At 39.6% G+C, this 17,563-nt stretch overlaps 1 protein-coding gene across 1 annotated transcript in view; it reads left to right on the forward strand.

Moving 5' to 3' along the window:
* Positions 1 to 17,563, forward strand: part of LOC106868187 (unconventional myosin-IXa) — a 209,041-nt gene that overhangs the window by 157,494 nt on the left and 33,984 nt on the right. The window contains exons 19-25 of the mRNA XM_089361098.1: positions 2,942 to 3,049; positions 4,233 to 4,313; positions 4,662 to 4,772; positions 5,950 to 6,072; positions 7,133 to 7,282; positions 8,101 to 8,279; positions 8,586 to 8,747. Coding sequence (XP_089217224.1) covers positions 2,942 to 3,049; positions 4,233 to 4,313; positions 4,662 to 4,772; positions 5,950 to 6,072; positions 7,133 to 7,282; positions 8,101 to 8,279; positions 8,586 to 8,747 — 914 coding nt within the window. The remainder of the gene's footprint in view (positions 1 to 2,941; positions 3,050 to 4,232; positions 4,314 to 4,661; positions 4,773 to 5,949; positions 6,073 to 7,132; positions 7,283 to 8,100; positions 8,280 to 8,585; positions 8,748 to 17,563) is intronic.

The following is a 17,563-nucleotide window of genomic DNA, read 5'->3' on the forward strand; positions in this document are numbered from 1 at the left end:
TTCTTGAGCAAAAGACTTCATTTCACGTTGCTCCAGTCCACTCAGCTGGCAAAAATGAGTAACGCTGCGATGGACTGGCGTCCCGTCCAGCTGGGGAACACATACGCCATTGAAACCAGGAAACCGGGCCCATGAGCCTGGCTAGGCTTTAAAAGGGCGCATTTCTTTTTTTACTAGAAGGGTACACACATGATAGGAAGATGAGCATCTTGAACAAGAAACAAAGTCGACATTAGATAATGTAGTCTCAGATACACTTATAAAGATGGGTAAGTTGTGGCTTCTATGCCTTGCCCTTGCCTTTGCTCAGAGGTTTGTTCGATCAAGGCCAACCTAGGGCTAAATGACTGCAGCTTGCAGTGGATTTGAATTCATGAACGAAAGATTTCAATGTGGTTATTGTGTAGACAACAGATACATATCTTTTGTCTTTTGTCTTTCACTTGTTTCACTTGTTAGACTGTGGCCATGCTGGGGCACCACCTTGGAGAGAGAATTTTTAGTCGAATGAAGCAACCCCAGTACTTTTTTTTTTTTTTCTAGGTGTGGTACTTATTCTATTGATCTCCATTGCTGAACTGCTAATTTATGGGGATTTAAATGCGCCAACACCGGTTGTCAAGTGCTGGTAGGGGGACAAGGACACACGGACACACCCACCCACACGCACTCACACACACAGGGTTTCTTTCAGTTTTCGCCTACCAAATCCATTCACAAGGCTTTGGGTGGCCTGAGGCTACAGTAGAAGACAATTGTCCAAGGTGACATGCAGTGGGACTGAACCAGGAACTACGTGGTTGGGAAGTAAGCTTCTTACCACTCAGCCACACTTGCACCTATATATATATATATACATACATACACACACACATACATACACACACGCATATATATATGTATATATGGTTGCAAAGCAACCACACAAAAGTATATATATATATGTGGTTGTTTTGCAACCATGTGGTTTCAGGTTCAGTCTTACATCACAGCTCCTTAAATTCTTGCTCCAGGTCAGAGTATTGGTCATAATGCAGTCATGATCAAAATTCAAAAAAGACAAAGGAAAAAAAAAAAAGATGAGGTGGTCAGTTGTTTTGAAGTCTTTGATCGTAGGTCTGCTCTTGTAAAGTTTGACCTGGAGTTAAGTAGCAACAACAACAACAACAACAACAGCAGCAACAATGTGGCACTGTTAAAGAAGACACCATGTCTAAGAGCCACAACTTATTATTACTGACACTTTTAATTCGTTATTAAAATAATTAATTTGTTGAATTCGGGTTTTCACTTTTTTCTCTTTTTGTATCTTGATATTTCTCTCTTAATAGCAATTAGTGGTTTCTGTAAAAAAGCAAAAAACCTCATGAGTTTATGTGTCTAGGCACTTGATAAATTGATATTAAGTAACCACATTCTATTTCAGTTTTGAGGATCAAGTTCCAGTGTTTGTTGGTTTGTTTTTGTTTTGTTGCTCCCCGCACCAAACCCTATGGTCTTTTGGATACAGTTCTCCAAAATAAAACCATTTAAACTAATCTGAACTAATTCAAATCCATTTACTCTATTATAGTATCACACTTGAGCTCTCGCTTAAAAAATGAATATTTCACTGTTATTTGATCTGGTTCCACTTTCATAAGTGCTTCGTGGCAACCTTGAAGCAACACTCCACTCGGTTGTCTCTTGTTTCTCTCTTTGTATTCAGTGTCATCAAGGATTAGTAACACGAAACCCTTGTATATTTGTAACAACCCACCATAGTTGTTTGTCCATAGTTGTATTGACAATATTATTCTAAACCCTGTTACTTGTTTAAAAACATCTCCATGGCATTACTTCCAAAGTTCTTTCTAATATGCCTCAAACCATAAAATCAGCACTGTTACTACATTTTCCCTCTACTCTGTTTCCACCCCCACTATTCTTTTATTCTTTTATTTGTTTCAGTCATTTGACTGCAGCCATGCTGGAGCACTGCCTTTAGTCAAAGAAATTGACTGAAGAACTTATTCTTTGTAAGCCTAGGACTCATTCTATCGCTTTCTTTTGCTGAACCGCTAAGTTACAGTGATGTAAACACACCAGCATCGGTTGTCAAGTGATGGTGGTGGGGACGAACACAGACACACAAACATATATATACATATATATATACGACGGGCTTCTTTCAGTTTCCGTCTATGAAATCCACTGACATGGCTTTGGTTGGCCCGAGGCTCTAGTAGAAGACACTTGCCCAAGGTGCCATGCAATGGGACTGAACCCAGAACCATGTGGTTGGTAAGCTAGCTACTTACCACACAGCCACTCCTGCACCTATATATATATATATTTAACTTTTATCTTTTAGTCAGGTGGCAAGGCAGTATCCTCTACAGCAGCAATTCTCTAACATTTTTCTGCACCAAGGACTTGTTTCATGCCAGAAAATCTTTCCATGGATCAGGGGACCATGTGCATAACAAAAGTACATAATGTAGTACTTAATACATAATTTAATTGTTGCATGTGTAATACATATTTATATTATGTATATAATACATAAATGGCACTCCACTGGTTACGTTGACAAGGGTTCCAGCTGTTCCCATCAGTGGAACAGCCTGCTCATGAAATTAAAATCCAAGTGGCTGAGCAGTCCACAGACGTGTACCCTTATTGTAGGTCCGAAGGAGATTCAGCATGACAGAGTGTGACAAAAACATGAACAGAATAAGTCCTAGGCTTAAGAAATAAGGCCTGGGGTGAATTTGTTTGACTAAAACCTTTCAAGGTTGTGCTCTAGCATGGTCACGGTCAAATGACTGAAACAAGTCAAAGAATAAACTCCTTTAAATCTTTTTCCTTATTAATATTAACAGGAGTTCTTACGCTGCAATGATATTGTGACAATTAAAGTTTCTTTTGTTGCTCATCTTTGCCTGTTATTTATCTTCAGAGTTACAGAGATGTCCGGACGTTGAAGACGATTGCAACACGTACTATGATTGGAGGTGGAAGGTTTCCTTTCAAAAAGCAACCCCCAAGTGTCAGTGCTCAATTTCAGGTACGATTCACCAATTAATTAATTAATATCATCTGTTTTATGTTTTATAAAACCTCTGTTGAAATGCTGAGAATGTTTTTTCTACAGATTGCAGTATATCTTAAAGGTATGAACGAACACAGGTGTGCTGTATTTTCTGGTATACAACTCAGTTTAGTATATAGTATAAACATGTAGTGTTAACATTCAAACATTATCATTATATTTCCAAAATTTTGCAGCATTTCAGGTGGAATTTTTGGTCCTCTTAAGTCGACCGACCTTTTTTTTTTAGCTGTGAATTTTGATCCAGAAATTCAACTTTGATACAGTAGATGTGTTACAGAGTTAGCTGTGCAGCCAATTAGTGCTGCATAACACCTTAGACCCATCACCTAAGGTCAAATAAAAATGTCGAGTGAAACTTGGAGGATAGAAACTGCAGACACCTGACTGGTGTATGTGTGCGTGTGCCCAGTGTAGGATGAAGGGAGTTGATGTGTAAAAAAAAAAAAAAAACATTGATTAGTGACTTAGTTAGCTCCCTTCATGCCAAAGTCTCCTTGTTTTTTTCCATTTCTTATTAAAACAAACAAACAAAAAATCTCACCAGATTGAGTGTTGGATTCAAGAGAATCTACTAAAACACTGAAACCAGTAAGAAAAGGGCAACTAATAGAATCCTGACAAAATGTCTGAGCTCACTTCTCCTTAGAGTGTGTATAAATGCACACACACACACACACACACACACACACACACGCATGTTTGTGTTTATTTATATATGGAGGCGCAATGGCCCAGTGGTTAGGGTAGCGGACTCGCGGTCATAGGATTGCGGTTTCGATTCCCAGACCGGGCGTTGTGAGTGTTTATTGAGCGAAAACACCTAAAGCACCACGAGGCTCCGGCAGGGGCATGGTGGCGAACCTGCTATACTCTTCCACCACAACTTTCTCTCACTCTTTCTTCCTGTTTTTGTTGTACCTGTATTTCAAAGGGTCAGCCTTGTCACACTGTGTCACGCTGAATATCCCCGAGAACTACGTTAAGGGTACACGTGTCTGTGGAATGTTCAGCCACTTGCACGTTAATTTCACGAGCAGGCTGTTCTGTTGATCGGATCAACTGGAACCCTCGACATTGTAAGCGACGGTGTGCCAACAACAAATATATATATATATCTTTCTACTTTCTCCTGCAGTGGTCCCTCTCCAGGCTGATGGAAGCTCTAAGTCAAGGCAACCCATTCTTTGTACGTTGTATCAAGTCTAATTCTGAAAAGGTACGTGGGTCTTTATATATTTTAATTATTTTTCTTTTTGTACACCTAACATTGGCTGTCAACACCAAAAGGTACGGATTTTAACAGTGGTAGCAATGAGGATGATAATGATGATGTTGATAACAATAAAGGTAGTGATGGCTGTGGTGATGATGATGATGATGATGATGATGACGATGATAAAAGTAGTGATGGGTGTAATGATGATTGTGGTAGTGCTGCTGATGTTGATAGTTGCAAAAGTAGTGATGATGATGATGATGGTGGTGGTGGTGGTGTTGTTAATTTGTCATTTTTACCATTCCTGTTGTTGATTTCTTTTGTCTATTGTGTCCTTCCCTTCTTCAGGCTCCTTGTCAATTTGATGATGACCTAGTTCTACGTCAGCTCCACTACACAGGCATGTTGGCTACCGTGAAGATTAGACAATCTGGATACAACTACCGACTCACATTTGATGTAAGTCTTTTCTCCTCCTCCTCCTCCCCCATTCTTTTTGCCCTCCTCCTCCTCCTCCTCTCCCTCGTTACCAGGTGAGCTATTCAGCTGGTTCTTATTTTATTGACCCCCAAAAAGATGAAAGGCAAAGCTGACTTGGTGGAATTTGAACTCAAAACATAAGCACGAACGAAATGCTGTTAGGCATTTTGCCCAGCTTGCCACATTAATAGTAATAATAATAATAATAATAATTAATAAATGCCCTGATGCAGTACCAGGCAGTGGCTCTCATAGCTTCTGATTTTAACTGATTGGAAGTGTTATCTTGTACATTGTTTTGTCTTGGTATGAAAGATGGCTTACAGTAAATATTCTGCTGAATACCAAAGATTTGCTTGTCAGTTGTTTGATCTTAACCAGTTGAGCATGTCCCTTGGTGGCTGACGATATGTGTGTCTCTGAGAAGGAGCAGACGTAGTGGGGGAGCATCATAGCCATGTGTTGAGAGGAATTCTTTGGGGTTTGAATAATTCACCTTTGGAAACATGGGTGTTTCGTTCATCATCCTTAAATAACCCCTATTCAGGGACCTTTTGAGTGGGATGGGCTACTCGACCTGAAGAAAATTCTAACTGGGCTCCACCTGCAACGTCATGTGCTGTTTATCTTGATATGAGATCACCATGTCGCACACATATGGTTGTGATGCATGTGCCTGGTGTACCCTTATCAGACGGGTAGTCATGATGGGTATACTGGGCTTCGTATATTTTACTCAAGTGTCACTTTGATGGCATGCACTGCTCTCTCACTCAATAATAATAATAATAATAATAATTTTGGTACAATTTTGTTGGAGGGTAGACAAGTCGATTACATCGACCCCAGTGTTGAACCTTACAGGGTGAAAGGGAAAGTTGACCTACAGGATGAAAGGGAAAGTTGAGCCCTACAGGGGGAAAAGGGAAAGTTGACTTCAGCAGAATTTGAACCCAGGATGTAAAGATGTAAAAACGCAGAAAATGCCACTAAGCATTTTGCCTGGTGTGTTAATGATTCTGCCATTTTGCCACCTTAATAAAAATAATAGCAGTATTGGTTGTTCTTATTTCACTGATTTTAAAAAAAGACAATGTTTCATTTAACTGTTTTTCTATTTATTTATTTATTTGTTTGTTTCTTTCTTTCTTTCCAGGAATTCATTCATCAGTATAAAATTATTCTTCCAAATGGTCTTCTGAGTTCAAAGGAAGATGTAAAGAAATTCTTGGAATGCATGGATCTGAATCAAGAGAATTATCAGATTGGAATTACTAAAGTGAGATAATATAGTTTCTCTTTGGGTTTTGTTTTTTTGTTTTTGTATTGTACAATTAACTGATTAGTTATGGTTATCTTGAAGAAGGAAATGGTAAACGAAGATGTGCCGTCAGCACCAGGCCAGCCCCTACTTCAGCAAGAATGAATCACTTAATAGATCCTGCCTCTGTTTAATATTTTAGTATTTAAACCAGCTAGATCTGTCCCCAAAATCTTGCTTGTTTCATCTTTAAACCAGCCAGATCTGGCCTCTCACACCTAGTTCTACAATGTCATTTTAAAAATGAACCATTGGAACTATGAGATAATGCCTGATTAATTCGAAATAATGGGAATAAATAAGCATTACATTTGACAGAGTAATCTGAATGGTAAAGGGTTAAGATACAACGTGTTCTAGGTGCATATATTCTCTTCTTTATTGAAGATGGCAGAGTATGATTTAAGGAAGAAATGGCTGCTGTTTCTAGAAAATCATGTAGTGGCAAAGAAGTTTCTTTGTTGATGGCTTGAAACATGTGGGGGTTGGTGACAGGAAGGGCATCCAACTGTAAAAAACAAAGAAGATCTGCATCTAACTCAATGAATTTCTTCTAACTCATATAAGCATGGCAAAGTAGACATTAAAACAGTGCTGCCAGCAACACATAAAAGTGGCGCCATGTAAAAGCGCCCAGCATTTTGGTCAGTGGTTGGCATTAGGAAGGGCATCCAACCATTGAAACCATGCCTAACCAGGCTGGTGTCTGGTGCAGCCCTCCAGCTTGGCAGCTCTGGTCACACAGTCCAAACCATGCCAGCATGGACAATGGACATTTGATGATGATATACATACATACATATATATGCTGAGACCCCCTTCGGTCATGACTGACCATGGGATTGCGCCTAGAAAGTTACCCTCCCAGGCACAAGTCCGGGCAGGGTTGTTTATGGAAGATCAGCAGTCACCCATGCATACCGGCCAACAACACAATATGTGTGTGTGTCTGTGTGTGTATATTCTTGATGAAAATGTTAGTATTTCTGATCATCTTTTCATTGTCTTCTTACTCTAGGTATTTCTACGAGAGGTGGAGAAAGTGCGGCTTGATGAGGCTTTACATCGGGCAATTATGCAACGAGTGATAACCATACAACGATGGATGAAAGCCTTGTTGGAACGACAAAATTTCATCAAGCAACGAGCTGCTGCCTTGAATATTCAGGTAATTAACACAGAGATAAATTATAATTAAAACGTTTTAAATCCTTTGAGTCTAACCTGCCTGAGATTGGCCGTTTCAAATGGTAACTTAATTGTCCTTTCTACAACAGGCACAAGGCCTGAAACTTGGGGAGGGGCTAATCAATTACATTGACCCCAGTACATAACTGGTACTATTTGATTGATTCCTAAAAGATGAAAGGCAAAGTCAGCTTTGGCGAAATTTGGCCTCGGAATGTAAAGATGGATGAAATGTGCTAAGCATTTTGCTCAGCATACTAATGATTCTACCATTCTTGCTGCCTTACATTGGCTTAATAATCCTTCCTACTAAAGGCACAAAGCCTTGAAATTTGTGGGGAGGGGTATAGTCGATTACGTTGACCCCAGTACTTGACTGGTGCTTAATTTATCGACCCCGAAAGGATGAAAGGCAAAGTCAACCTCAGTGGAATTTCAAATCAGAATGTAGTGGCAGACGAAATACTGTTAAGCATTTCGCCTGGCAAAGCTAACGATTCTACCAGCTTGCATTAGCTTAATAATGATACTTATTTCAATAAATTCTTCATTGTTTTCAAGACACATGGTTGGGAAGCAAGCTTCTTAACAACACAGCCACTCCTGCACCTGTGGAAGAAACTTTTACAGAATAAAACAAAATTAATCAAAAATAAATATAAGTGTATAGATGTGTTGTAGTGGCTATCATGACAGAACCATGAAGAGAAAATTAAATAAAAGAAAGTTTACCCTTAGTCTTGTTCCGTTTGATCTTATATGATTCCATTTATGATAATCTGATGTTTTCTTCTATAGTGTCATGTAAGGCGATTCTTGGCCCAGAGAAAACTGGCTCACAAGAAGCTGGAACGAGATGCTGCTATAACTATACAGTCTGCTGTTCGTATGATGATAGCACGGAAGAAGTTTTTGATGGTCCAACAATCTGTTACTCTTGTGCAGCCTTTTATCAGAGGATGTCTGACTCGGAAAAGGTAATTACTTGTAACTGACTTCATTTATAGCAAAAAATTTCACATATATGTGTGTGTGTGTGTGTGTGTGTGTGTGCGCGCACACACACACACGCACACACACACACACACACACACACACACACGTAGAGATATAGATATACTCACACATACAAACACACACACACATACATACACACACACATATTGAGAAATCTTTTAAATGTATATATATTTGGTGAGAAATTTTTTTATTGTACAGAAACTGGAGTTTCCCCTGTTCGATCTTTTGCCAACACTGATGAGAATTTCTCTGCCTGATTTCAGGGTAACAAAGTTGTTGGAAGAAGCTCGTCAGAAGAAGATCACAGAACAGCAGGATTGGCAGTCATCGATTAGTGATGAAGGGATTCTGACGAAAGGATTCAGCGCTGAAGAACTGGAACTTGACACAGAACATCGACATGTTCAAAGGCATGATTCTGAGGAGTACGTCACCTTGTAGCCGGTGTTAATGTTTGTGTGTGATGTGCTTGCTTCCTTAGTTTTTTTGCTCTCCCGATATATGTTGTATGGTTTGGAGTCTTTTGATATTTTTTTTTATTCTATTGATCAGTGGGTTACGTTTTCTGTTTTTTTCTAAATTTTGTATAGTATCAAGATTTGCTTGTCTTTAATTATCATTAAAGACAGCGTTTAATTAGCGTAATGCTGGTCATATTAGCAGATAGTCTATAAAAATATCTATCTCCCCATCGCCCAAAAACTGTTGAATTTCAGTTGTACACTTAAGAATTTGTATCCCTAGCAAACATGTAAAGTTTTGAGTAGACAAGACTATGAGGAAGACTTTAGTTGGTAGCTCAGCATGTCAGAAATAGCAGCCAAATCTCCCTCAAAATACACTATCCTTTTATATAAGGACGTTTTGGATAATATATTCGCAGGCACATTTTTGCTGAAAATCAATGGGATGGTTCTGGCAGGAATATTCTCTGATGTGGGTTAAACAATGACTGTTGAGGAATCCAGGAATCAGCAACAGGTGGGCAACAGACGAGTAGTCTGTAAACCTTGAATTTGTTCTGGCAGAAATACCCTTTGATCTGGGGTTAAACAATAGCTCTAGAGCAGAGCAGGGGCTAACAACTGGTAGGCCACAGAGAAGTACTTTGTGAGCTTCAGATCTTCCTTGAAATCTTTTACAGATTTAATATATTTGTGGGTTACTGAGCATGGATGGCATTTGGATAATCTCTTGTGTTAGGATTTGTATTATCTCTCCTTATATAACCATTGCCAGTGATGGAAATGCTGGTGGGATATTCAGGGATATTTCTATACGTAAGATATCATATAATATCCGTGTGGACCTATTGGCGATCTTCTATCTTTTTACTTGTTTTAGCTAGTTGACTGTGGCCATGCTGGGTCACCACCTGGAAGTTGAACAAATCGATCCTAGTACTTATTTTTCATCAGTCTCTTTTGCCGAACTGCTAAGTTATGGGGATGTAAACAAACCAACACTGGTTGCCAAGCAGTGGTGGGGGACAAACACAAAGACTTGCAGGCAGGCAGAAAGATACATAGATAGATAGGTCATCATCATTTAACATGTATTTTCCATGCTGCCATGGATTGGGTTGTTTGATAAGGTCTTGCAAGCTGCAGGGCTGCACCAAGCTCCAGTGTCAGACTTGGCAAGGTTTCTATGCTGGATGCCCTTCCTAGTACCAACCTCTTTACAGAGTGTACTGGGTTCGTTCTGTTGTGCCACTAGCATTTGTGAGTTGTCCTTGGAAACATGCAAGATAGAAAAGGCAACATGAGGAGGTGGGGAAGTTCCCTCTGTTAAGAGGGGAGTATTTGGGAGAGGAAAGTGGAGGTGGGTTGTTAATTTTAAGCCAGGTGTTGAAAGGCTAAAGCATGATAGAAAAACAAGCAAAGGTGTCTTGCTGTAGAAGAAAGACATGGCTGAAGGGGGAAAGAAAAGGTAGTGATGGAGTGCTTGAGCATACTCTATCGACAAAAGGGTCAGCATAAGTGAAGATACAGACAGTGGGTCATGGGAAGGGAGGGGAGAGTGGATACTTTTATAAGGGTTTTTGTAGGGAGCAACAGGTAACTAAAGATAGAGAGTAGAGATGAATATAGTAAATTGGGAGGTGCAGTTGAAGGGGATACTAGAATGCAGATGGGTAAGGTGAGAGGCATAGAAGTGGCATAGGAAAGGAAATAGATCAGGAAGAGATATTAGCATGAGGAGCAGTGGAGAGCAAGATATAGAGGTACATAAGGGGTTATAGTAAGTGGGGCATAGTGAACAATATGAGAGGGCATTGAGAAAGGAAGCAGATAAGGGAGGTGTTAAGAATGGAGTATTGTGGAGGGGAGAGAGCAGTGACTGAATGCACAATAAGGAAGTACTGTACTTTAACGTGTATAAAGAACTTTCATGTATAAGGGACCCATTAATTTTGGGGGTTTAAAATTTTAAAAAAGGTTTTGTAAGGGATTATAATACTATCCATGTATAAGAAACTCCCATATTTTTTTGACAAAAAAGGGTTCCTTATACATCTTAAAATACGGTAATTGGTGGAAATAGTATGGGCAGGGATTAATAATGAAGAATGGAAGTGGTTCTAAGATGGGAGGGGGGAGGTGGAATGTGGCCAGAATGGAGGGGATGTATTATGTGCCAATTATGCTCTCTGGTGATTAGAAGAGCCAAGTAGTAGCATAGATGGGGGTGGGGGTGATAGGTGTCAGGATGAGAATCAGTGTGTGTGTGTGCATGGGGGAGGGGAATGTTTGCTGTGATAGAGCGGAGGCAGGGGCAGGGCTCTGCACATACAAGCATACCAATGGTTTTAGGGTACCATTTTTTTGCTGTATTGGATAGCAAAAGCACCAATCATCTTGGTCCTTTGTCGTCGCCTATCTAAGGCTCAGTATTATGGGATCAGCCTTTGATATTTTATTCCATGTCTTCTTGGATTTCCTCCTTCCACAAGTCCCATCCTTTTTAAGTGATCGGCACTGTTTTATGCAACTGTCCTTGTCCAAATGCATCATGTGACCAGACCAGTGCAGTCTTCTCTCTTGCACATTACATCCGATTCCTCTTATACCTAAACTTTCTCTCAATACATTAGCACTTTGTTGTAGATACACACTGACATAGTACAGAGCATAATAATCTCATTCCTGTCTAGTCTTCACATGTTCTCTGAATTCAAGGCCAACATCTCACTACCATGTAGCATTACTGTATGTTCATAAGCATCATACAATCTGTCTTTCACTCAGAGAGAGAGAGAGACCTTTTGTTGCCAACAGAGTTATTGGCTCTCTGAACATTCTCCATCATATTCTTATTCTAGTAACTACAATTTAAGAACATTCTCCTCCTCTGCTAATTAGGTCATCTAGGTAGCAGAAACTATTACTACCTGTAAGGTGCCTCCACAGAATTTGAGAAAACCAGTCTCCTGTGTATCCTTGGTCTTTATGGCACCTGTGCATCTTCCACATATAAGCACTACTTTCTCTGTTAACCTTTCTGTGATTCCACTGCACCTTTTGTGTGTCCATATCTCGCTCCAGGTACATCATTTGAGATAACTGTCTATACCTTTCCTCTGTATTGAACAGAGCCATTTACAAGAAGCAGGTGGAATCCTGTCTGTTTTCTTGCTTAGTAGAACTGGTTTATGCTAAGTTAACTTCAAGGCCCTTGAATTCCAGGTTTTGCTTCCACACCTGGAAATTTTTTTTTTATAATTCTGTTACAGATTCTATTATGAGAGCAAGATCATCAGCATTTAGTAGTTTCCAGGAGCAACCAGCCTGGAGGACAGTGATGAACAGAGGGGGACTAAAGAACTGAGCCCTGGTGAATGCCTACCTGTATAATAAATTCATCACTGTACGCATAGCTAACTCTTACTTTACTGACTGCACCTCTGTTGGCCCTTCACAAGCCATTCATCTATGCCTAGCTTCCTCAGAGACCACCTCCCATATCATAGAGTGAAGGACCCTATGAAAGGCTTTCTCCAGATCAGTGAATGCTAATGGTTTTACACTTAGCTAAATACTTCTGCAGTTGTCTGACCAGGAAGATAACACCAGTACGACTTCTCCCTGACACAAAACTGCATCTCATGTAATCTAACTCTGTTTCTAGTGACTATAACTCTCTGTGTGACTTTCATGACCTGGTCTAGAAGTTTGATACCTCTGTAATTATTTCTGTCTAAAGCATCTCCTTTACCTTTGTAGCAGTTAATGATAACACTGCCACACCAGTCATCGGGGATGACACTTTCCTGAATAACCTTGATTAACCATACAAGTGACTACACCGTATCCTAATCTGCCAGATGTTTTAAGCATCTCAACAGTAATTCCTGGTGGACCAGGGGGGGGGGGGCTATCCTTGTCTTCTGTCTTCCTGTCTCTTATATATATAATATATAATATATATATATATATGGTGGAGGCGCAATGGCCCAGTGGTTAGGGCAGTGGACTCGTGGTCTTAAGATCGCAGTTTCGATTCCCAGACCGGGCGTTGTGAGTGTTTATTGAGCGAAAACACCTAAAGCTCCACGAGGCTCCGGCAGGGGATGGTGGCGAACCCTGCTGTACTCTTTTAAAACTACACTCTCTGAGTCGTTGGCGTTAGGAAGGGCATCCAGCTGTAGAAACTCTGCCAAATCAGATTGGAGCCTGGTGTTGCCATCCGGTTTCACCAGTCCTCAGTCAACTCGTCCAACCCATGCTAGCATGGAAAGCGGACGTTAAACGATGATGATGATGATGATGATGATGATATATATATATATATATATATATATATATATATATATATATGAGGGAGAGTCAAAAATTATATGCACTCTTGTTTTTTTCAATGTATTTACACAAAAGCAGGGGATAAACAAGTATGTGATTTTTCTATATAGTCTCTTTCCTTATTGATGCACTTGGTCCAGTGGTCCTCAAGCTTGCATATTCCCTCCAAGAAGAAGGTTTTCGGTTGGTCATGCAACCATTTATGCAACACTTCCTTCACATCTTCATCCGTAGGAAAGCAATGGCTTCGTAAACCATATATGAGCGATCCAAAGATATGATAGTTGGAAGGGGTGAGATCTGGGCTGTAGGCAGGATGTTCCAACACCTCAAAACTCAATTGGTTAATATTTTCAATGGTCTGGGTGGCCGTGTGTGGGCGTGCATTTTCATGCAACAACAAAACTTTCTTTGACAATAGACTTCGGCGTTTGATGCATATTCCTGGCTTCAGTTTGTTGGCCAGTAAAGCACTATATCTTGCACTGTTGATCATACACCCCTTTTCAGGTAGTCTTCCAGTATAGGCCCTTTTGAGTCCCAAAACAGGGTTAGCATCACCTTTCCTATGGAAGACTGAATCTCAGATTTCTTCGTCACTGGCAAGCCAGGATGTTTTCACTCCATACTCTGTCTTTTGGATTCTTCTTTATAATGATGGACCCACGTTTCATCTTCTGTGACTGTTCTGCTCAAAAATTCCTTGCCCTCATTGTTGTGGTGATAGAGTAAACGTTGACAGATTTTAAGGCGTTTGCACTTGTGCTCTGCAGTAAGCTCTCTAGGCACCCATCTTGCACAGGTTTTATGAAAGCCGAGCTCATTGTGGATGATTTGATAGGCAGAAACATGACTAATCTTTAGAGATCGAGCTACCTCGTTGATGATAACTCGCCAGTTCACCATTACCACCTCGAGCTTGCTGAATCTTCTCGTCAGTGGTTGAGGATGACAGGCATCCCTGTATTGTGCTAAAAGCCTCCGATGAATTTCAGCACCTGACACACCTTCCGACCAGAGAAATTGGATCGCTGCTCTTTGTTCTTCTTTGGTGGACATTGATAGTGGAGCGGCCATGCTTACACTGTAAAGCCAGAAAGAAAAATGGTGCGATCAGGATCAAACTTCAATCACGCGACCACAATAGTACCAACTATAAGCACTCATGCGCAGAAAGCAGTGCGACAATAATAAAGATAATTTTTAACTTCTCGTATATATATATATATATATATATATATATATATATATATATATATACATATACATAAATGCACATACACCGAAATGGCTTCCAAATGGTTTCTGTCTATCAAATTCACTCACAAAGTATTGGTTGACCCAAGGCTATAGTAGAAGACACTTGCCCAAAGTACTGCACAGCAGCATTGAACCCAAACCCACATGGTTGCAAAATGTGCTTAACCACGCAGCCATTCCTGCACCTTATGGAGATTAACCAAGAAATGAGCCATTACAAAAACGAAGTTGCTGATTCCTGGAATAGATATACCTAAGTTGTTGGTCAACAGAATCTACAAGACAATTTCCTTTCTCAGTTTTAGCCTCAACCATTTCATTGTACTCTCATTGTTTCTGTCCCTGATAGAGACGTGAACATCGTTTAGTCTCTTGTCCCTTGTCTTTCTTTAACTATAAATTCAAAGCTTTGTATCTTGCTAAGAAAATCAATATTCGATTAATCTAGCCCAAAATAAAAATTCACTCTGTTTACTGTATTTTCTGGCATACAAGTTGAAATTTCCAGACCAAAATTTAACAGCCAAAATAAGGTCGGCTGATTTCTACATCAAAAATTCCATGTGAAATGCAGCAAGATTTGGAATGATAGTGATAATGGTTTGAATGGTTACACTACATGTTTACACTATACACTATGTTGATTTGTATGCTGGAAAATATGGTAATGTTGGAATTTTGATAGGTGGTGTGGATGAATCGGGGAGGGGTACTTTTGCCAGAAAAAAAAAAAAAAAAAAAATCCTAAATCAGTCTGAGAATTCTTTGAAATCCAATCAAATTTGAAATAGATTAAATTTAACCAGACTGTTTCTTTAGATTACTTCTGATATATCTTTGGAAAGATTCTCACTACTGATGCTATTGTGCCGTATAACAGTGTGTAGTGGTTCTGCTGGTTGTTACAGTCGTCGTTTTGCCGCTGCTGTTGTTCTTGTCGTCGTCCTTGCTTCACTTCTTATTGCACTCAATCATTCACTGACAAACCAACTGTGTGTGTGTAACGCTGCATGGAGAACGTCACATACATTATTTTTTCTCACCCACAACCACCTCCTGTCAACCCACTCACCTGCTCTTTTTATTCACTTCTTTCATGGTGTTTTTTTTTTCTTTTACCTGCCTCACAAAACCATTTTTTTTTATTTATGTTTTTGTTTTCATCCCCTGCAATTAATCTGGCCAGAAATATTATTAAAAAGTTATTTACTATTATAGGGAATTTGTAGAATAGGGGTAAATCATAAATACAAAGGAAACTAGTGCACAATCTAATTACATTTTTTTTTTTAAAGCCAAAACAATGCATGTTATAAGAAATAATACAATTTGATGGTTTACCTTGTATTTTGATATTTCAATATTTCGGGAATGGGTCTCCTTCTTAAAGAAATCTATGGAAATCTCTGGTGTTGTGTGCTGACTTCTTTGTACTACAGAGAAGTCAGCTCACAATAACATTTCTATAAAGATATCCTGAAGAAGGGATTGTAACCCTGAAATATTGAAATACAAGATAATAGTTCTAACCAGAAACTTGCATTATTTCTTATAACTTACATTGTTTTATAATAAAAAGAAATTAAAAACATATATATCAGACAATGCTTCATACAAATTATACTACTCTAATCAATGATTGTAGGTTATGTCTGATCTCTGTCTCTGTCTCTCTGTCTCTCTTTTGTTTTAGACACATGCAGACAGACACACATACACATGATAACATCTAAATGAAGATTTCAATTAGACAGTATATCATCTCCCCATTTCCTCTTCTTGCAAATAGGCATTAATCTAAACTGTTAGGAAAGATTGAGGAACTCTGGCATTCATACTTTTCACATTATTGTCAAACACAGATAGGAAAGATATGAACATCACACTTCCTTACTTTGTTTCTCAGCATTTCAGACTTAATGCCTACTAGCTGGAAGAAGAAATGAAGAGGTGTATGTTTGTGTGTGTGTATATTGGGCCATCCCATAAGTAATGCATACTGTTCTAACCTTGTCTACAGAATTCATACTTGTTTCCATCCAAAGGATCTTGAAGACTGCGGAATAAATGATAATCAGATGGGGCAATCGTCATCATTTAACATCCGCCTTCCATGCTAGCATGGGTTGGACGATTTGACTGAGGACTGGTGAACCAGATGGCTACACCAGGCTCCAATCTGATTTGGCAGAGTTTCTACAGCTGGATGCCCTTCCTAGCGCCAACCACTCCAAGAGTGTAGTGGGTACTTTTACATGCCACCGGCACGAAGGCCAGTCAGGAGGTACTGACAACGGTCACGCTCGAAATGGTGTATTTTACGAGCAATGTCCAGCGAATATGTTGGGTGGGGTATTGTTTCCCATTTAAACTGCTCCAGCCTTTGGAATGTCATCCTTGCTGTATGTGGCTGAGCATTATCCTGATGGAAGAACACCTTTCATCTTGAAACCAAAGATGGTTGTTTTTCTTCTAGCACTGACTTAAGCCACTCAAGCTGTTCACAGTAGATCTCCTTTGTTATCATTTGGTTTGGGCTTAAAAATTCTCAGCCTTTCATATCCCACTAAACAGATAACAACACCTTCCAAGGGTGAAGACCTTGTTTAGCCTGGAGTGCTGGTGTTTTACCTTTCCCTAACCACTGTCTTTGAGCTTGACATTTTCATAGAGAACCCATTTCTCATCATCAGTCACTATTTGGTCCAAAACAAAGTCCATTTGTGAGACATGACAGCAAAGAACACACATTCAAGATTAGATTTGGAAAGTTTGTGAGGAGCCCATTGATCCAATTTGCTGACTTTTCCGATGGCACGCAGGTATTGCTGAATGGTTGAATGACCAAATCCATGTGTCTCTGCTAGTTCCTCAACAGTTACAATGGGATTTTGTTCCACCATGGTTTGCAGGATGTCCTCATCAAGCTCTACAGATCTTCCAGGATGAAGCTTGTCTTCTAGGCTGTAGTTTCCGGCTTGGAATTTCTGGAACCACTGTTGACACTGGATTATGCTTATTGTCCAAACCCTGTATACTGCATTAATATTCTTCGCACTTCCTGTTGCGTTGTTGCTTTTATTGAACTCATAAAGCAAAATATGCTGAATATGCTCCTTTGTCACTTCCATTTTGTAAAAATAACTGTTAAAAACGAACTGCATTCTTCAAAACTTGCA

The sequence above is a fragment of the Octopus bimaculoides genome, chromosome 12, assembly GCF_046866305.1.
Source record: "Octopus bimaculoides isolate indiv1 chromosome 12, ASM4686630v1, whole genome shotgun sequence".
Lineage (NCBI taxonomy): Eukaryota > Metazoa > Mollusca > Cephalopoda > Octopoda > Octopodidae > Octopus > Octopus bimaculoides.